The 22,935-nt window shown below is 34.5% G+C and overlaps 1 protein-coding gene across 10 annotated transcripts in view; it reads right to left on the bottom strand.

Annotated features, from left to right (window-relative positions):
• THOC2 (THO complex subunit 2) overlaps positions 1-22,935 on the bottom strand; it is a 57,635-nt gene that overhangs the window by 30,040 nt on the left and 4,660 nt on the right. For 8 of the 10 annotated variants that reach the window (XR_012675590.1, XR_012675591.1, XM_075162378.1 and 5 more), the window contains exons 2-14: positions 20,230-20,288; positions 17,932-18,023; positions 16,645-16,696; positions 14,243-14,313; positions 13,383-13,504; positions 12,436-12,569; positions 10,574-10,740; positions 9,840-9,932; positions 7,208-7,363; positions 3,447-3,619; positions 3,101-3,296; positions 992-1,033; positions 246-287 (exon numbers count right to left, since the gene is read on the bottom strand). Coding sequence is in view for 8 of the 10 variants with exons in the window: in XM_075162378.1 (XP_075018479.1) it covers positions 246-287; positions 992-1,033; positions 3,101-3,296; positions 3,447-3,619; positions 7,208-7,363; positions 9,840-9,932; positions 10,574-10,740; positions 12,436-12,569; positions 13,383-13,504; positions 14,243-14,313; positions 16,645-16,696; positions 17,932-18,023; positions 20,230-20,288 (1,399 nt within the window). In the remaining 2 variants the exon portion in view is untranslated. The remainder of the gene's footprint in view (positions 1-245; positions 288-991; positions 1,034-3,100; positions 3,297-3,446; positions 3,620-7,207; positions 7,364-9,839; positions 9,933-10,573; positions 10,741-12,435; positions 12,570-13,382; positions 13,505-14,242; positions 14,314-16,644; positions 16,697-17,931; positions 18,024-20,229; positions 20,289-22,935) is intronic. The other 2 variants (XM_075162379.1, XM_075162376.1) reach the window with 1 other exon arrangement.

The raw sequence follows: 22,935 nt of genomic DNA on the forward strand, positions 1-22,935 counted from the left end.
AACAAGATTAGGTATGAGGGATGCAGGAGAGAAAGAAAAAAAAAAAGAAGAAAAAGGACAGGAACACAAAAAAACCCACCCCTGTGACTATAGGCTCAAACTTGCCTATAAAAAGCAAGACAAGTCTATAACATACATTTGTTAAAGCATAAAACTCTACAGAGAAAGAAGAGTTGTACAGTTATTAAACACTTGGTCTCAATTACAATCTCACATAAAAACACCCTCCTCCAAAATAAACTCACCATTTTCTCTTTATCTTCTTGCTTGCTTCCATCAGACTGAAACTATAACAAAGACAATCATGTTAATTGTAGTATACTTAACATAACAGTTACAGTTTTAGAACAAGACTACCTCAGCAAAAGCATAAACTTGAAGGGCCACATGGCTAGTAAATGTTTAATTTGCCAGATCTGTCAGCATTAAAATATTTTTGAACAGAAATTCAAACGCATAGGTGAAATGCATTGCTTACTTATATAGGGGCTTTGTACACTTGTGTTCAAAAAGAGGTAATAACTAAAGTATCAAGGAAACTTACTATTATATATGAAATACTGAATTTTCTTACTGGAGAGAGGGAAAAAAATGCCCTAAGCATTCACCTTCTACCTAAAAATCCCCCAGGACTTCCAACCCAATTATCAACAGCCATAGATTATTCTCCCCATCTTTCTCTCACAATAATATCCTCTTGAACTTTCAGTCTTCATTATTAAATTACTTTCTTTTCTCTCTTCTTGTTCCACTCACCATGAAAAGCATATTAAGCTATCACACCAGTAAGTGCACAATTATTTTAAAAGTACACTTGAGCATGAAAGCTGCAGTGCAATGTTAGTAGTCTAACTTTTAAACTACTGTATGGGTTAACTTACAGTCAAAATCACCTCCAGTTATAAGTATTTCTACTGTGTGTTAAATGTAGTTTCATAACTAGAACATGCTGATAGCAATAGTGCATTAAAAATAACTTTCCCTATGTTACCTTAACCACTCTGTCACTGACGAATTTCTTCATAGTTCCAACCTAGAGCAAATAGCTAAAATGTTGCTCATTCTTGTCAGAAATACATTAAACTATTATATTGATATATTTACAGTAAAACTGCACAAAAGATTCTTATAACCAAGTAATGTCCATTCTACTGTATATATCCACAGAAACAAGGGCTTTCTCACAAACCTTTAGTACTTGAACTTAATTACAAAGTAGTCCTAATAGTCTGCTGACAGCAGTAAAATGAACTGTTCCCTTGAAATTATAATTTCCCAATTAACTGCACTGTCAGTGCAGCATAGCGTATCACTCTAATGTCAACCTTCTCAAACAGGTCAGTAAGAAATAAGCATGCTATAAAGCACGAGTATTAACCATTGGGAAATATTATCATTTTGGATGAGAAGATGCTGAGAAATTATACCTCCTTCAAAGACACGAAAGTAGGGGGAAGATAGAAATGCTTGAAGTTACCATGATTTTATCACAACTACTACCTGGAACCCAAACTTAGCGTAGCTTCTGCCACCCTATCATTGCATCTTGGAACCTGACAAGAGCAAACTCTCTTGCCAAAATCTGTTAAGTTAGACAAAAGATCTTCAGTCCCAAAAATTATCTGTGTTCCTAGCACTTACTATCAGATGGTTGATGCAATCAGAGCATGTGAAGTTTAAAGAGATAATTTAAGGTCCAATATGATGTTTTCCTTGTTGCCACTGGTATCAGTACTTAAGAGTACTTCAAATTATTTTCTAAAAGGATATGATTATTGCTTACCTATAGTATACACTTGTACAATTACAAAAGTTACTAATTTTTGATGCCTAATGCTTAAATAATCCAGAGCACTGCCATGCAGACTAGAGTAGACCAGTATCAACTTAGTAGACCAGTAGTAGACCAGTATCAACCACACAGTGGCTTTTAAAAGTACAGCTGGATATGAAAGCTTCCCCTCAGGTGGTACGTAAATTTTGAACATTCCAATATTTGTTAGTTGTAGTTGAAATAAAAAAATACTTTTAAGAAAAAAAAGTTAAAAAATTAAAATTTCCCCTCCAGTACCATTTAGATCAACCAATCTCTCCAACTTTCAGTTGTAAGTTAAAATAAAAAGCTAGGTAACAAATACAGTGATTTTTAAGTTTGGGGGTTTTGTTTTGTTTTTAATAATAATAACAATTAAAAAAATATTTCAAAAACTATGACTTCCAAAGCTTCTCTGAGCTGCTATTTAAAAAAAAATTTAAAACCCTCTATTGTTGACTTGAAAATAAAACAAAAACTGCTAGTCAAATAGCAAATTGCCAGAAAAGTAGCAAAAGAAATCACTAGCCTCAGTCTGAGCTACTGAATACATTCCAAGGGAGTTCAGAATATTCAACTTGCAGCCTTTTAAAACAGGTCATACTGCCAATCTTTCAATATACACGTGGTAAAGATATCGTCAAAAGACAACAACAAATCTCAAGAGGCCATTTTATTTCTGAAGTTGGCGACTTGAGGCTTTATAGGGTGTTTTAGATCTCCACATTGAATTCATCCTTAGCGGCATCCAGAGATTTGTCACTGACACAAGTTCAAGAGTAGCAGCATTTTAAATGGCAGAACAGGAGGACACCCCACTAATTAAAAAGATGCAACATCCCCTACCTCCCAAGTAGCCTAACAGGTGGAACAGAAAGTACTAGTTTAAGTACTGAATGTGTATTAGGTTATTGTTCCCCATTATCTACACTGTCACTCTAATAATGTAAAAGTTTGCATGCAATTAGTATCGTATGTCCGTTTTTAAAAAAACAAAAATCCACACACAGATGATGTTTTAAAAGATGAAGACCAGAATGAGAAATTAGTTATCACTAAATATTCCTGGTTACAAACCTGAAGTGCCTTAAGTTGTTCATAAAAATGTTTATTAATGATAAAAATGATCAAGAATTAAAATACGATTCTCCAAATTTGTCCTTAGTCAAAGAAATTTTTTATGTTTCAGTATTCAAATATATACACAATTAGTAAGACTTGCGCATTTTTTGACATCAGAGGAATTGGTACTTTTCAAGTTTTGACAAGCTGTTCTGTCATACCAACCTCTTTCATAAATGCTTTTCCAAGGCGCACCACTTTTGCAAATAAAATGGGATCATGGGAGAGATGAGGACCAAGGTAACAAAGCATGTTGAACACTTCCTTTCTCAAGTCCTCAAAGCTGTCTGCTTGTTTTGGTGCTCTCTTGTTTGGCAACGAAGAAATTGGTGACCCTTTAGCTCCTTTAGGTACACCAACTCTGAAAAATAAGATGTGCAGCATTTCACATGAAACAGAAGTGAAAATTTGAGAAATTTATCAATACAGTTAGACTTACTGGTGAATTCACGCTTATGCATAAATAGTAGTTTTCCCCTATGTAGCAACAGAATTCTACTTTTCACTTTACCTGCGGTACAGAGGTTCAATTGTCACATGTACAAGCTGGCAAAGGGCAATTGCAATAGGCTTGTGTGAAGTAGCATAGAACGGAGGCATCTGATCCATAATACTTTGTGCATGCTGCCAATCACCAATTTTTAATAAAGCTTCCAACAAACCAAGCTTTTGATTATCAGGAGGCTGCAAGATAACAAAAAATGAAAAAGTGTGTTCATAAAGTCTTCTTAATATTTCTACTTAAGCAGTATGCAACTGTAAGCCACAGCTAGAGAAAACAACCCTAGTATTTCAACTATGTAATAAAAAAATACGCAAAATAAAATTCAGCTAGACATTTCAACAATAAGCACACTTCAAAAGCAATAATGAACCAGTCCATGTAGAATCTAACATCTGGATCAAAGAAAAAAGTTAAAAATAAAGTTCAAAACAGAAGTTTATAAAATCGTCTGACATATGCCTGATCATGTACTTTTCAAAATGTCAATCTATTGCAGCTTATTTCTTTACATGACATTTTAAGAACAATGCAAACATTTAAGAATCCTTTGCGTTGTGTGTTGTTCTGGATTTAAAAGCATGAATTTATCTTGTAAAATCAGATTATTTAAAAAAAAAAAAAACCAACAACACACACACCCCCCAACAAAAAGCACAACACCAAACCAAACCCAAAACCTTTATCTGTCTCTTAGTTTGCCTGTATCATAAGTTTCACATTAGCATCTATTCTAGGAGAGTCTTGTTTTAAGTGCAAGTCTACAGGAAGTTTTCCAAATATCCCATTTTGCAATATAGGCATAAGAGGAAATAGGAGTTTACAATTAAGATCATGCCTTGAAGCATTTTTACATGGGCATGGTATTGATATATTTTATTGTTACAAATTGGTATTGCCTGGACCCCAAGGTAAAAGTCTATTACTAAATGACTGATGGTAAGGAATAGTGACTGCAAACTAGCTGTATGTAACTACAAGCCTAAGATGATGTTTACACCGAGCGAGGGAAGATTACAAGTCTAGGACAAAACGTTTAAATATTTTAAGGCAGAAAACTAGTTTTATTGAAATCATGCAAACAGACAAGACAGACTGACAAGAACAAAAATGAATTACAAACCAGACGCTTCTGTGGTTCTACAGTTTGCATGGATTTTTAAAATGTTTTTTCAAATCTTCTTTATAACACTGGCAACTATTTTTCCAATAGTTTTGAAAATAGAAAACAGTCTAGTACACAGAAACATGCACAGGAAAGTTTCAGAACAAAACAAAATGCACAGATCTATTCTATATTCACGTTGAACTTATGTAGTAATGAAAGTTTAGCCTCTCCTTCAAAACAAAAATCTGCACAGCAGAACAAGCTAAGCCTCTGAAAGATTAAAAACATACACGTGCAATTAGAAAAGCACACACTAATGTTATTTTACCATGTAACTACTTCAAGTTTCTTCGATGCCAAGGATTGTCTTTTTAAGTCAATATATACTATGTTAACAAAAGGGTACGCTGATCCTTTACTGAAGCGTTTAAAACTTTACTTGTGCAGTATATGCAGGAAGATTGAAAACCTTGTTCAGTACAATAGACTTCTTAAATTAAAAGTCATATTATTACACAAAAATGATAAAACAGTTATTTAATTAGCATGAACATACCAGTTAAAGTTCGATACTAAACACCAAATTTTTGGTGATTTGGGTTTTTTGGGCGATTACTAACTATATTAGAATCCATGTTTCTACTTGCAGAGTCTTTCTAGGCTTTATGTGTTAGTATGCTATTTCATTTCCAAAGCAGTCACTGCTCACACACACGCATGCTGCTTGATTGGATCTCTCTTTGGGTAAGCAAGCTCTTCTGAAACACGCTCTCCAAAAGCGAAAGCATGCACGGCACAGAGGAGTCCGCCTGGAACTGCTGCCACATCTAGTCATTCTGTTGAGCTCTGTGACCTCTTAAGTATCTCCCTATTACTCGGTTACATCAAATGCATCTTAAAAGGCAAAAGTAGATAATGCATTTGCCAATACTAAATTATTCATATTAGAGTCATGAAGCAGTAATACATTTTAACCACACAAAACAAGCACTTTGTGGATTTGAAAGAAAAGTTAAGTCAGTAATCGTTAAACACTATTTTCCCTATCGAAGCATTTATTCCATGGTACCGTATCAAAAACTGTACATTGAAACTGCACGCAGGGTACAAAATACTCAAATTTAGACTGTCAAGAGCTTTCACATGTAGTTACTCTACTAATTGCCATGAACTGCACAGCTATTCACATGCAAAAATACTAACACAGAAACAAGCTTTTCAAGAAACAGCATGTATTGCATAACAGCGTGCAAAGAGTCACAGAAATTGTTTTTGTTAAGTACAGCTCTCCATTTTCCCCACCACACAGGCTCAGACTTTGTTATTTGTCATGGTAATCCTTCAGAAAAATGTTGCAGTTTCTGCTAGAGCTTAAAATTCCCTAGTTCTTAATTTTAAAGCTCAGCCATAAAAACTGTCTTAATTCTTCTGACATTACTTGCAATACATACACTCCCCATATCCCATCAAGAGTTTAGGTTTTCCATCAGAACGTGGTGACATGCATGCTTCAGAGAATACCAGGCAGTCTCATCTGACTGCAGAGAAGGTGGACCAAAGTAATGGGGTATAATCAAAAGGGATATTAAAATAATGAGTGGGAGGGAGGTCAGAAACTTAAAGCTAGTGAAAGGAATCAGTTTAAGCAGCAGATGTAGCTGCAGTTATAGTCACTGCTCTCTGACTCTCATCAGCTGCCTGAGGGAAGAAAATGAAATTAGATTTTTCAAGCTAGGTAAGAAAAATAGGAGGAAGAAAGGTCAGAGACATATAGAATCAGGTGGGGTAGAACAAATAGGAATAAGTAGATAAACCAGATTGATACAATGAATCCAGGAGGATACAGAAAATTAAGAACAGAAACTGTCAAGAGTGATGAATCCCTCCCCCCTCTGCAGTACAGCAGTTATAAAATGAAATATCTAAAAAAAAAAGTAAAATAAAACATAAGATGTTTGAGCAGTACTTAGACACTCAAATGAAGATGACAACAGAAAGGCTGCTAAAAGATTAAATAATTTTGTTTTTAAAGTAAGGCTTGGACACACTGAAACAAATTCGACCCAGGGCAACATGAACAATACACAAAGTAGCACCTTAAATAAAGAGTATACATTTACACATACAAAGATACAAATCTAATGGAAAGCACACCTAACAGTTACAAATAGAAATGTTCAGTTAAAACATTTTTCTACAATGCAGGATCATTACACCAGCATTCCTAAGTCTGGCAATTCTTTACGTCCCAATTCTTGATTGAGAGAAATAAGGAATAAACTCTTACTAATGTCCTTATTTCTAAGAAATCAACTAGGATTATACTATCATGGGTCCTAGAAAACACAGTTAAAGATTGTGAAGTATATGAATGCCGGGACATACTTACTGGAGTTGATACAACAAAAAGGGAGGAAAAAAATTAATTAGCCATTGAATCAAGAACATTAAACCTAGAGAAATCCATAACAAACCCCAAACCATGCATTTTTGCACATTCAATATAACAGAAGTGCAATCAGAGGATAGACACAAGCCTTCCAAGAAGTACGTACCTGTCTATGTTTCAAATAAATATAAAAATGTTTTCCTAACAATTATGTTTATTTTAAAATAATTTAAAATAATTTTCTTGGAAAGGAAACTATTCACAGACACACACCTTTTCGGTTTTCTCCTCCTCTTTTTCTTTTTCCTTCTCCTTTTCCTCAGTCTTTTCAGAAGACAAGACGACCATTGTAAGTTTTCTGACAATTTGCTTAGCTTCCACTATCTCTCGCTTGTGTTCCTCAATGATGGCATTATCCCCTGGAAGAAGCTAAAAAAACAGAACAAACATTGTATCTGAAAATTAAAGTGACCTACTGCTACTTTTGATCACTTGAGCTCGAAGCAGAAGTTTGTCCTTCCTTGTTACTTATCAGATAAACTTAGTCCCTGAAAAATTCTTTTCCTTGCTACCATCATCCCAACAAGGAACTATACTATTAGGAGACTATTCTGAAATCAAGGACTCATGAGAAAGAATACTGTCCTACTGTTGTATTAGCTCCCCCTCCCCTCTCCAATTTACCATTCAGCTGTAGCTATATAATGACAATTACACACATACTTGATGATAACATTTACAAAATTCAGTGCCTTAAAACAAAGTGAATATTCAAAAGCATAAATTTTTACTTGCCTATCTAAAGGAAAAGAAAAATTTCATCACTAAGGAAAACCAGGTAATCTACTTAGACACACATTTTGATTGCACTTTATTTTAAAGGCATACCATTTAAAGCTTACCAAATTTCCTATTTATCAGCAATGTGGGTTAAACACATGTAACATCTGTTCCTTAAAAAACATCTTACATTAAGAGATACCTAGTGTGATAAAACCTCAGCATAGTCTTGTACTCGAGAATGATCAGGATGAGGAATATAACCCTACACTCAAAAATTAAAAGGTCAAGTTGTGAGACAGAAGAAAAGCTCTTTTTCTGACAAAGCCAAACTTCAATTTGATTCCTGAAATCATGCTCAAACTTTAACTGCAAATAAGTAATCAAAACTTACTGTAGAGTCATGACCTCTTTGATACAGTAATCTTTTCTTCTATTGTTTCTAACAAGGGAAGGTTTTTATTGTTTTCTCTCCTCCTAAACTGACAGTAGAAGACTAAGCATCACCTTCTTCAGAGAAGAGAGTAGAATTCCTTGATTTCATAGAAATTTGGGGAAAAAAGAATCCCACATGGAAAGGTAAAAGGTTTAAATAGCTACACTTTTCTCATTTGAAAACACAGGTAACCTACTAAGATTCACCAAGGAATATCTAGTGTGGAATTTCAAGGGGTAAATCATATCTTCAGAATGCAATACATATTATATATGTCTGTGTGCATATATACAAATAGAAAACAGTTCTTACAGGCTTGGAAGGGGAAGGGAGGGCAGAAGTGGGCAGGAGAAGGGAGGGCAAAGGTGGGGAGAATATTCTTGGTATGAACGATAATCCTGACAGCTGCTATTGTATAGGAGCCACACAACATATACCACTTAAGACTCAACACCTACAAGCTAATTATTTTCTTGAAACTCCCATAGCAAGTTAAATTAAGCCTGAACTGAAAAGAGGAAAAAAATGCCATCCCAAACATGCAAAGACAGACAGAGAGACTGGCAGAGAGATTCTGGAATAAAAGTAGATTAAAAATGAGACTGAGAATCAACATGATGGTGGTGAGCAGTATAAATGAATGCAGGGACCATTCTAGCTGTGAGACTGTCAGAAAACATGCCCATACCTCTACAGGTCTGAGTTGAGATTGCACAGGCCACTGTAATTCTGAGTTTGAGCATTTGTTTTGTAAGCTTACAAACATTCCTTAACAAACTAGCATTATTATCACGCATTCCTCCCTCCACACTGAATATCTGAGACATGCACTCCTACTCTTGCTCAACCTGACACATTTTTAGCCAAAATACTCCTGTGAAGTCAGAGACAGTTATTGACAAGTCAGATTGTGACTAATGCTATTAACTGCCACACAAATTAATGGCAGGACTACATTCCAAAACTTCCATAGCTGTAACTAGAGCTCATTTCCTTGATTTAAGTGGATGACTTTAGAGTCTTAAAATATCTATGGATATTCTGAAATTAAAAATTCATGTATAATATAAAATTATTTTGATAACTGTTACATTCTGTTTACCATCTGCCAAATTGGTATGTTGGTTGGTTGGTAAGACTGTCAGACTGGAGAGGATAAGTCTCTCTAATTAAATCTGAACAGGTAACTCCATTTACCTCATTCAACCTAACAAATGGTCAGAATTCTTGCAGATGGAATGAAAGGCCTATACAGGAATATGTAAGAGTTTAAAAAAAAAATCCTACTATTAAACTAAATGAAGAATGTTAGGAGCTGATTGTCCTACCACTTTTTTCAAAAACTGATCTTGTAAAGCAAAATACTCTAGTTCTTAAGGAAGGTTACTCAGGCATTTAAAGCATATTCAGGCATTTACCTCCTATCTATTCAGGCAGGAGGTAAACAATCTGGAGGATGCTACACAGATAATTCAAAGAAAGTGCATCAGCATCCATATTTCAGTGTGTGTTTATTTGAATATGTGGCATTAGAAAATGCTGAAAATTTTAAAAGACATTAAACATGTACATATACAGGTATTACATAGTATGTCCTGAATCTGAAGCTTTAGGAATAGGGTAAAATATCTGGCTTTCTTTTTAAAAATTTTCTTAGTTTTGGCATTTGCCAGAGTAGCTGTGACTTACATGAACATAAAGATCTTCCAAATCTATGAGATTATGTTGCAAAAGGACAGCAGCAACTCTGTATAAGGAGGAAGGTGTCTCACCACTTGGATCCTAAAAAGGACAAGATTGCAAATTTAAGAAAAAAGCAATCAGACCACTGCAGAAGGTCATGAAACAGAAAAGAAACTACTCAAAGTTCAGATGAAACATATTAAGCCACAGTTCTCCCTGTTATCATGTTATTTAACTGCTATTCCTCCAAAGCAACTAGACTTAATTGTGATACATAAAGAGAATTTTCAGAAACAAAAACATTCAACTATCTTCACACCTTACAGTGCTTGTATGCAATTCCTAGCCATACATTTAAAAAAACCTTTGAATATTTTATCAAATATCAACCATGACTCCCTTGCAAACATGCTCTTCACTCCTGGGGACAAGTCTTTTGTTTATAAGGCACAATTTCTTCGTTAATGCCAGTCCTTATATAACTATACAAGTTCAAATGGAAGGTATCGAGATTGTTTTCAGCTGTCCTGGAGAATGCTAAGCATTCTCCTCTAAAATACATTAGAGACTTTCACTCAAATAATACAATTATTGCTTTCAATACTGGAATTTTACAACTTAGAAATTAATTTGTATGTTAAAAAAAAAATCTGCAGCAAAAATCTGTTATCACCGACTGCAGTTCAACACTGAGTACAACCAACCACCAAAAACAAAGAATAAGAATGGAAATACATTACCTGATAAAATTTGAATTTGAACCCAAGGATATGGCATAGAGTTTGAGGTTCACACATGTACATGTAAGACTCTATGAGTGGTACAAAGAAATCATCATACTCAGGCCTGCACTCATAGACTTCTAGGATAATATCCAAAACTCTGTTAGGATCCAGGTTAAAACATCCTAGTGGAGAAGAACAGAGTAGAAAAGCTTAACGTTGCTACTTTTCATCTTCATTCTGTTACTAAACCACAAATGCATTAGCTTTTAAAGTTACTTCTTTTCAGTTACAATCGAGCCTGGATTTAACTACAGCAAAATAATCTGGAACATCTGTAAATACAGCATCTATCATTTTGACTTACGTTGAATATTGAACTAGGCAAAGATACTAAACAGGACTTTCATTTCAGATTACAGAAAAACTAGAAATTACTATCTTAAGGCGAACATTTAATAACTAAAAACCCAACCTCACTAATACCACAGTGCCAGCAAAAGGCATGGGCTGCTTCCTCCCCCTTGTACTGGCACACACATTCATGCAGTCACACAAATCAGCCATCTAGAAATTATTTTACACCCCAAAAATTGTTCTGGTTTGAGCTAGACCCTGATCCAACCTGGTTGTACTGTCCTGTCAATTCAGTATTATTGCTAGCATTAAGTGAGAACAGTTTGTTTATTTTGACAGAAGCAAGAGCAAGGATATAGATCAGGTAAGCCAATGTTATAATCCTACCTGTGTTTTAGTATATAAACTTTTCCACCAAAACTCCAGGAGACATGCTCAGGACAGAAATATTACTTATATCAAAAGAATCCACATCTAGACTATTTTCTTCATTGTGCCATTAGAAATTTTATCCAGGCACATCCACTATGCAGATACATAATTGCATCAGTCTTTCCTTCCCAAAAGCCATTTCCACTACATCAGAACCTACTGCAAGTCAGTACTTTAAAAGAACTGACAATTTATAGGAAGTCTATTTGCAATTCTTAGAATTCCAGAAGACAGAAAAATGTTTTGTTATAAAATTCCTCAAACTGAGTGTGTCTTTTTTACTGTAATAACTAGCAAACCCATCCTCTTCTCTAGCTCTCTTCCTAAACAAGTAGTATTATTACAGGGATTTGACAGTCTCAGGCAAAACTCTGTGATAGATGAAAAATTATCTTTTATGAAATAGTAACATAGCCTTTTGACCATTACTGCACTGCACCATATGAAACAGGCAACGGTGCAAACATCAATATATTGTATAAAACTCTTTATTCAAAAAGGAAGTGTAAAACATGAGGCATTACAGATATTTCTTGTTTTTCATGTATTTTGCACTTTGGTCATGACACTCTCGCCAAGACTCAACTTAGAAATATGGACAAATCAAACAGAACTAGGTAAAGGAAGAACATTTACTGTTTCTCATTTCTCTTCATAAGGAATCACTTGTTCAACTTCTTTAAGACTAAATGAATATTCATGCATTGAACTGAGTACCTTAAAATAGCAAAAAGCACTACTTTGTTACGCTCCAATCTGCCTGCTAAAAGATGACAAGCACATCCTCAAAAAATACTGCTGAAATGAATCAAAATCACAGCATGCATATTTGAGGCTGTACTGTAAATTCAGTATTTAAATGAAGTTTAACTACACAGCATTCCCAAAATTAATTTTGCCACAGAAACAGGAACTTCCAAATGTCATAATTCTATCCAAGGTGATCTACCAATAGGGTTACTATTGCACTACACGCCTGCATGACATATTTAATCCACAGATGATCTCAAACAGTAGTCTAAAGTCACTCTCTGTAGTCATAAGACCATGTAGAAAAACCAGTGCCCATATTCCTTCAACAAATTCCTTACCTATTAAAGATTTGATATTTTCAAGGATTAAATCACTAGTGATATTTCCAGATAAGTCTTGCCCCAGTTCTGCAATGAGCTTTGCATAACCTTCATTCTCCTCTCTTAACAAATTAAACTTCTGTTGCTTATAACTGCAAATAAACAGAAATTGAACACTATTGTGTAACACATGTCCACAGTGAAGCTTATTTATCAGTATTAAATTTGTTATACAAAATGCTAATTTTGAACACATTTTTAAGAACTTGTAATTTATTTGAGCTACTGCAAAAATTATAGAATGCAGTACAATGGATACCTGCAAGGTAGAGAGCATTCTCCAAACAAATCCAGCTCTTCTTTTATTTCAAATGGAGACCATTTAAAAGCAAGATTATGCTTATATTTAACAGTAAAGCTTGTTCTTACACACTATGCTGGAGAACTGCTCTGCAGCAGTCCATGCCTAAGGACCTAGTCTAGTTTCAAGTGGTGTTCTTTGAGATTGAGACTGAAACATCGGATGCAGAGACAAAAACCAAATGTACACCACAAAAATATATCCTGTGTTGCCAAAACTAACATAACTACATTTGCTTATTTATGAAAACAAATGCCTGTGCTTAACTGATGCAACAGCAATAATTAATTTTCTTATACTATGTAAGTTCAATTTGTCACAAATAAAAATAAATATTAAGTATTTAATCTGCACATATGGAATCACTGTAGCAAAAGCCATAGCAATAGATTACATTTTACATTTCTCAAGAGTTTGAAAATTAAGAGGACTAAAAAGGTTCTTTCGTCAATGACAAGTTAAAGTGCAACAAAACACACTTCCTAAAGAAAATTGAGTATTTTATTAAAAGAAACATTACACATTGTTAGAAAACATTGTACCAAACTAATTACCATTGCCCCTCCCCACCCACTCCCCAAAGAACCCTTGCCCCAAAACTTACAATAGTTTTGTCTTTATTTTAACAGATTTCTGATTGAACTGTTGAGACTGCTTTATAAGTCCTAATGACTCCAGTGTCTCTGGATCTAAACGCTCCTTTAGGACAGTGTCAGATACAAGATACTAAAAAACACCAAAAACACACATCAAATTTATCAATTAAAAGACCTAGAAACCATCTGATCATTAATTTAGGCTACATATGCATTCTGACTACAAAAAAAAAGTTCAAATATCATGATATACCATGATACTAAATCCATTCTGCTTCAAACATAGAAGTGGACAAAACTGAGAAAACTATTTAACTGAAATTGCAATTTTATAGTGGTAGATTTTATATACCAGAGCACCTTGAAGAATCAAGCCCTAGAGCCTAATTGCTGGTTACAAAGTCTACATTGCATAGCATCTAGCATCTATTACCAAGAACTGTGTATTTACAAAGCTTATATCCATTCTCTCTCATATTCTGGGAGAAAAAGCCTTATTTTCATATGCTGAATTTTCCTACAAATCAAGCTTATTCCATGTGGTTAGGAATGCCACTTCTAAAGACAGAGGAGGTTGCATAAAGGAGAAGTCCAACTCAAAACATACTTCAGAAGCAAAATTTCTGTTGAACTGACAGAGGGAAAAATTTAAGTTCTCTCAAAACTCTTTGAAGAATTCAAGGGACAACTATACTATATTACTTTACCATAACCTTTTGAAGATGTATTTTTACATTAGTTGGGAATTTGTTAAAACATTGTAATAGTCTTTTCCTAAAAAAAAAAAAAAAAAAAAAAAAAAAAAAAAAAAAGCAAGCAAGCTTCAAAACTCTCTGATTTTGGCATATACTTTTACCAAAAGACTTACCAAACAGGCTAATACCAATTGGGTGAAATGATCCCTCTTACTTTTTTCTTCTAAACAACTTGTTTCAATATCTAGTATAAAAGAAGATGGAAAAAAAAAGGAAAAAAGAAATCATTACTTGTAGAATTTATAAGAGTTTCTTCTTTTTATAACTATTCTGATAAATGCTAATGATAACACAATGCAAAGCAGCTCATTTATAACATGCTAGCTTCTCGCCACTTTCCACCTACTCACCACCTTGAGGTCCACATAATATTTTGATGACAATTCTCACACATCCACAAATCTCATGAGAAGGTAAAACAGAAACCAGAGCAATGCCATAATAATTTTTCTTGCCCTTCTCTCTGTTGCAATAAGGTTTATGGCAAGCATCAAGAATCAATAATAAGCACGGAAGAAGAGAAATACAAATCACTGAAAAGAACTGTGTGTTCCTAGCCTTAATGTAATGTTCTAGTCTCTTTCCCTGTGTCTTCAGAGTAACTACCATTTACTGCCTGATCTGCGGTCTTTTACTAGCTATGACTCTGTATTTACATTCTTTTCTTTTGCATCGTCAACTACTGAATGCAATTCATAAATTCACTCCTATGGGAAGACAGGCCATAAAACAATGGCCAAGGAAGCACACCTGTCTAAAGTAGTTAAAAAAAGCGCATCATTACAGGAAGCAAGGAGCCACAAAAGAAGTGGAAAACTCAATAAAAGAATGCAAGGCAGACATTACAAGAAAACAAAAACAAAAACCACAAGAAACCCCACACACATACCCACAGAAAAAATAGACCCATAGAGAAAAAATCAACAACAAGAATCTGAGAAAGAAGCCCCCAAACAGACTGAAAACCAATGATGCAGCAGGGTGGCACTGGAAGCAACAGACTGGCCAGATCAGTCTGGACCCTAGCTGCCAAGCCTCTCAGCCAAAGAAGAATCTGCAGAAAAAAATTCGTGGGCATGTGGATGAGTGGATAAATCAGAATTCTCATATATTGAAACACATTAACTCTAAGATGACGACATTAAAAAAAAATCCTGATAGTAGCTAATACTGGTTAGAGGGAAAAAGTGTTAGAGGAAACTCATTAAAAACAAGCAAGAAATGGTCAAACGTCCTTTGTCCCAGAGTTTGAAACCTAGCTCCTTAGCCATACTCTTAGCCATTTCTCTGCTACCAGTGGAGTCACGGCATTTGGCTACATACTAATTTGAAAGGGGAGAGAAACCAGGGGGAAAAAAAAACCAAACAAAAAAACAAAAAACAAAAAAAACAGGGGAAAAAACCCGGGGGGGGGGGGGGGGGGGAACAGGGACAGGACGGGGGAGACACCAGGAAAAAAACAACCCGGGGGGGGGAAGGGGAACCAAGGGGGCGGAAAAACGGCAGACAGTTTCAGTTATTCAAGTAGTTCAAGAAGCCACTAATCTAAGTTTCCTAACCCAGCTCAAAAACCAAAAGGGTATCAGTATAATACTGCATTATAAAAACTAATTATTACAAAAACATGATACAAGTACACAGAATGAAACATTATGAATAAAACAAAGTCAAAATTCATCATTTATATGTTACAGAACCAAGGCTGCATACGCAAACTTAATTAGGTGCCTCTCTGAACAGGCAGCCACAGCACAGAAGACTCCACACTCCTTCAGTACACAGAACAAACCAGGATCTGTGATGAGCAGACTGTCCAAAGAATTTGCTGAAATTTGTTGAAAAACCATAGAGACATAGAACAGGATAGAAACTGCAAGCAGTTAAAACTATGATCTGAAAAAAAGTATACAGGATTACAATTCTAAAAATATGAGAGAAACAGCTTTGGATCAATGTTACAACATAAAAATCCAGAAGTTATTACCAGAATAAGAAGTACGGATCTTTAAAGCCTGCTCAGTTGGCAGATAGCAACTTGGCAAATGATGTCTTTTGCCTTTAGATTTCTAGACAATTAGTACAAGCTCCATTTCACTAAGAGTGACTGTACAGATAAAAATATTTACAGAACACATTCTGAGAACAGAGGATCTACCCACCAGTAAGTCAACTTTTATTTAAAATACTTGTAAGAATGATAACAACACCAAGTCACTGATTCAATTAGCTAACATCCAACATTCTTACAAGCTAGCTCCTTTTAACTATTCTTGGCAGATCCATTTCCACTGCCTTTAATAGGTAAGCTTCTGGAAACTATAACAGAACAAAGCAGAATGACAAGACATTAACAACTGAGATACAGACACATTGAGGAAGAATCAACACATTTTGTAAAGAGAAGTCATGCTTTACAGATTTAATGAAATTTCCTGAAGAAGTCAACAAGCAAACGCACAAAGCATGTATTTCTCCAAATCTGTCACAATGCTAAAGGGAACGGAACCCAACTGACCTAATATACAGAATACATCAGCTAGGATGGAAGGCATGTCTTCCCGAAATTCCTAAAAAGGAAAAAGATCACACTTAGTGAATACAGAAACTCCAATATGTACTCTTAGAAAATTCTTATTCCGTTACGTAAAACACCACTTCATCATAACGTAAGTTCAGATTAATTAATAATACAGATTATTATTACTAATTATATTAATAATAACTAACAATTCAGATTAATTAATAATGAAGAGACTCAATTACTGACTAATATCTAATGTAAGTGCTGTACTAATTATTGATATGTAATGAAATAACATAACATTTTAATGTAATTTAAAAGAGTATCTAGTGGCCAGGGACAAAACCCTCTGGTTATTACCTCTATTTCTCTAACACAACAAAACTCCCTGTCTGAAGAGCAGCACCAGCCTGTACAGTAAACTATACTTTCTCAGGCACCAAACAAATTATAATTTCCTACAGTAACTGAAGATCAAACATTATCACATGCTATCCCAACAGCAAGGTGCACTTCAGCCTTGACTTCTCTCAAACCCAATGCAGAATTTTAAAAACCTAAAAAGGTTATCCTAGAATAGATTACTGCAAAAGGTATTTTTTGTTAATGTTCTATACATGTCAAAACAGCAATCTAAGAACTTACAAAGAATAAGAAATCATTTTTAGAAGATTTTTTCAGGCTTTTTTTTGGGTGTTTGGTTTTTTGTTTGTTTGTTTTGGTTTTTTAGGAACAACAACTTTTGGTTAGAAGTTTAGAGGAAAATACTCTTTTCCCCTACTTTCCCTATTTATTCAAAGCATTTTAAGAAAAATCTTTTTTGAACAAAAAATAAGTCTAATGCATTATTTTAAAGGCAATCATGGGATTTAGACATCTCAATAGTAAAATGGCAGACACGCACATTGTTACACTGTAAGATATAAATTCTAAAAACCAGTAGGTGGCATTACAGACATGCTGCATAAGCAAGTGAAATCTATTTTTAGCATTTATTAAAAACTTCAGTCTTCATATGCCTTTAAAAAATTACTTAATTTTTAATTTATGCTAAAATGAATAGATCTATTCCTCACCACAAAAAGTAGAGGAAAAAACAAAACCCTGACAGACTATATGTATTTCAAGCGCACACAAATGAAGAAAAAGGACTTGACAAGAATGACTTTTTAGACATGGAAAAACAAGTCTGTTGAATATTATCCTGCTTGATTTTCATTCGGACTTTTGTAACAAACTAAAAATCCAGTAAGTATGCAATTATTACAAATATATACTTACTATGACATCACCAAGAACATTAGAGGCTTGATCATGCTTCAAGTTTCCTCTGACAACGTGGTATGCAAGCTCATACAAAGCCTGTTGGATATCTATTGAAAGAAAACAGATGATTAAGGAACATACTAGGTAATCCTTGGTCTAACTTTTAAAGCAATGTTTACAATAATGCTGTAGACTTCAGACATCCTGCCAAGTAAAGGGGATATGCTTCTCTTACCAATGAGGGGGATTACTTTATTACTGCTGATAGATTAAATTTGAGCATCAGTATCTAAGACTTCACACAAGCAGATAGTAAGAGATGATCCACTCTCCCTAGAGAGTTTATGGAATAGTAAAATGGGATGAAAAACTACAGTCCTGCACATAATAACTTGAGTCTTGGCAGTTGGTTTAACTTATTATTCACATAAATATCATACTATACATATATATATACACACACATATATAAAAAAAATACATAGAAAACAGTCCAGTACTTTTTCTTAATCATATCTCATCACAGATATGCTTTCAAAAACCATTTCTCTAGGAGAAAGTAAAATTTAATTGGAGAAAAAAAATGCTTCACAAGGATTTTTTTTTTTTTTTTTTAAGTCTCCCATAACTGAAGAACGCTGTTTTACAAAAGCTTATATTAAGCTGAAACACTAAACAGAGGTACTGCATTTGAGAAAATCTTGCAATGTTAAACGTGGTGGTTGCAAAAACAGCTATGGTAAACTTGTAAAGAATTGTTCTTAAATAATACGCCACAACGTTGCTATACCTTTTAGTATATGAAAAATAATAAAACCCCATGCTTTCACCTTGCACTTGCACCACGTGGTTTGCTCAATAAACAATATTCACAATGTGTATACAAGTTACAGATCTTAATGACTTAAACCAAGTACTCAATAACTTGGTGACTGCAGACCACTGTAGGTGTATTAAAAACAGATTTATTTATTTTTTAAATTGACAGGTTAATTTTACCTATCACAGTGCTTTTTGGCAAAGAACACTAATTGCTAAAGGCTTGAATATAGCAGGATTGGTTTAGACATCAACTCTATGCAAAACATAACTCTACTACTTTGAAGGCCAATTCAAGAGGACAGTTTGGTGCAGTACTCAATTTAATAATTTACGATGAACCCAAACCAGCCATAAGCACAGCCACAGACATGCCTCTGCATTGTGTGGAATTTGTTTTACAGGTACACTGCTAAATCTGACCTGTCTCCGTGAGCTTGTTGTATACTGGACTTCAATAAATGTCTTTCTGGAACTAAAAGGCAGAAATGCAAGTGCCAGTGCAGTTTTCAGAACAGGATCCAGGCCACGTGGACTCAAACAAATTCTTGGCAGTTAGCAACCCTGTACCTCACTCCAGATTATCCATATTTTCAGGTTTTTTTCCATCACCAGAAAGACTTCAACTATTTCTACTGTCTATTAATTCGTCCAATATACCCACTGCATGTATCTATCTAGTCATTTCCACTGGATCTTTTAGAACCTGACAGCAAGGACAAAGAAAAAGACAGCATATAGAAATTGTCAACCTCTGTCTAGAACACAGAACATCTGGTGGCCTTTCTTCAAAAACTTTGGGAATAGTGATTTTGCTTTGTTGAACAATAAATTCTTCTTTCTTAATAACATTACTTAGAATTTACATTGAAATGTTTTGGTTTATCTTTTCTGCTATTACAGTTGCCCATTATGACTATTTTAGCAAGAACCCAAAATACTATCTAAACAGCATCACACAGTTGTAGTCTTAGTAATATGGAAACTTTTCTTCCAACAGATTCTGCAAAGCAAACAAAAAATTAATTTTTCTTTAAACATCAAAGATTTCTTAAAGTTAGAATTTAATACTTAAAGACAGCAGTGTCTTTCACTAACAAAGGAGAGAGTCTGTAACTCAGGTACTGTCGTAAAAATTACTTTCTGCAGTATGCAATCATACTTGCATACATTAGTGTTCATATATTTAACTTCTAGAATAAAATCTAGTTGTACGTTGAGTTTGCAAAATGGAATTCCATTTTCTATAGCAGAGACCAAATACTGGACTATCCCACCACCATTTACTACTGTAGTCTCTCACCTGGATATCTGAAAACAAGCCTAGTTGTGGATGTTTGTATTGCCTTACTACTTGTAGTATTTGCCTTTAGCACACATTAATGGTCACTGTATATGAATGTTCCAAGCAGATACATGCAGAGGTACCATGACCAACTGTTTCCAGGCTTTTTTTTATTTAATTAAAAACAACCAAAAAACCCACACAACTTACCTCTGAAACCCATATTATCATGGCTTTTGTTCTCACTGAGAGTGCGACATAGTTGGACACTGAAATAAAAGAAACGTGAAAAAATGAAAAAACATAAAAATAGTTAGATATTAGCATACACACACAAATGTTTTGGGGCTCTTTTTTTGTTGTTCTGGCTAAAATAACTTTAAATTTGGGCAGTTTATATGGCTGACTACATTTTAATTTTCATAGAATAAACACTAATTCACAGAATTTACACAGCAAAGAAACACAAGACTCCTAATAGATCTCATATATATATGTATCATACGCTTAAAAAAACATTCTTCCTAACAGTACACATGCTTACACACAGAAAAGTGAGAACACTAAGCAATTTTAGTATGTGAAAGGAAGCATGGAAGTGCCAGCATTAACCTACTATTGTTAACCAATGATGAAATGCTTCTCATAGAAATACTATGACTATGATAATTTTCAAACTCTGGCCTGTAAAAAAATTTTAACATTAAACTATGTGCATGATTTCCTGATGCAATGTTTTATCAATGGTAAGACAGAATTTTATCTATTCCAGCCTCTAAGAGAATCCGCTATAGGATGCGAAGACCTGTCATGTCACATTGTCTTTAGTCACTCCTGAGGCTCCCTCAACCAAATTAGCCATATGTAAAAAGTACACTAAATACTGTACAGACTGTACCATGAAATAAAAGAACAGTTCTATGCATTATAAAATAAATGCTTAAAAAGCAGGCTTCTCCACTACACTGATGGCTTAGAAATGGACATGCTTCCAAGCTACAAGGATTTTCCCTCTCCTCTACTACTATTGCCACCCCAGCATAAGGTTTCAAAAGCAGTTTAAAAGCAACAGTATTTTAAAAAGGCAGTGATTTACCTATATTATAAAAGACACCAACGAATATCTTAAGAACTTTCTTCACACTTGCAAATTTTAAAGTTTCACGTATTTTTCATCAAGAAGCCTTTATGTACAGAAACTGAAGACAGTATCAGAGCTACAATGTATTCCCACACAAGATGGCAAGACTATCATTTCCTGTGGGAGCAATTTTTCACCATGTTCTCAAATAAGGCAGGTATGTACAATTATTAGAGCTTATCATTAAAAATAAAAAGTAAAAAAGGATTCTGTAGCGCTCCGTTACTCATTCTATTTGCATCTTATACAGATTATTACCTCTCTAGCAGGACTAAACAGCTGTTCCAGAAATCAAAAGATTATAATTAGCAAATACAAGGTATATGCACCCTTTAAAGACAACTGGAAATGTAGTCAGCAGGAACATGCAAGCTCAGCAAAAAGCAATGGTATGGCTAAGATGTTCTAAATGCTACTGAAGAGAATGCAATATATTTGGAAATAACCAGAACAGAGACCACAAAACAGGGGAATAGGTAATTTATTTTATTTTTCATGAATGATAAGTGCACTTTTTCTTTTAAAGAAGTAATAGATTTTTTTTTCCCCCAGCTATCCCCAAAGAGTGTATCAATCTGATCTAAGACAGATTTCCTTAATTTTTAATTACTACTCCCCCATAAAGAAGTTACCCTATAAGCACTCATTTTTAACCTCTGTATACAAATAACAGTAAAGTGAAACATCTGATTCCAAAAAATTATCTATTGAGATGCACACTTTGACCCCTACGTCATAAGGTGATATCATCAACCAGGTTACATGAGCAACAACCCCATCTGCTTGGACCGCAGAGTTCACTTAAGTACATCTTAATACAAAATAAGAGTTTTAACTTCTTCCAATTTCCTTTTCAGCAATACCAAAATAGTACTATCAACTTCACATTATTTCAAGACACAAATCTGATCAGTGTAACAAGAAACCCTACTTAAGATCAGTCTGTAAAACAACTTGCTTTATATTTGTAATTAAAACCCCCCTGAATTATTAAATTGGAAAAAAAAAAAAGTAAAACTTTCTTTTTGTGAAAGTCTACATGGGAAAATTTTGGTAGTAGAAAAGAAGATTTTGGTATTACTCGTTGGATCTAAATTAATAATTGTGCTTATATTCTTTCATACAAGTACTCTATCTCCAAAGGAGGATGACCTTTTCTGAAGGTGCCGTCAGGTAGTACAGCTGAGCTGATTTAATGCCTTGTTGCTGCAGAAACAGACACACTCACCGATACTTCTTCCCTTCTTGGCTGCACAGTTTAGCCCTCATGTCAGTAAATCAGTTAAATAAATTGACAAACCTGGCAGAAAACTGGGCAAAAAACAAGTCTTCTGCCAACTTTGCAAGTTGAAGCAGCTTACCAGGAGGTCAGATAAGCATCAGAGTAAAGAGAGCTCCGGTGAATGAAGACAAGGCAAAAGCCACCCCTTCCAGTACCAACAAGCTGTGAGATTAGTTCATCTAGAATCAACTGAGTGCATCATAAATTAAAATCAAAATACTTGTGTGTTCACAAGAAGAAAAATGTCAATATTAGTACAATTAATAAACTCTAAAAACAGCCACAACAACACTTTCCCACTTAAACAATGCCCAGGATAACGGAAATTTATCAGGTCACTTTTCAGTTCAACAGACCCAAACTGCCTATTGTCTGTAAGAGTTTGTTTGAAAGTTTTATTACTCTAATCTTGTAGTTCATTGCTGCAAGCTTAGGATGGAGAACTACCCTATCCTACTAAAACCTACAGCCTTTCATACGAAGATAAAATTGT

Source organism: Calonectris borealis, chromosome 13 (genome assembly GCF_964195595.1).
Source record: "Calonectris borealis chromosome 13, bCalBor7.hap1.2, whole genome shotgun sequence".
Lineage (NCBI taxonomy): Eukaryota > Metazoa > Chordata > Aves > Procellariiformes > Procellariidae > Calonectris > Calonectris borealis.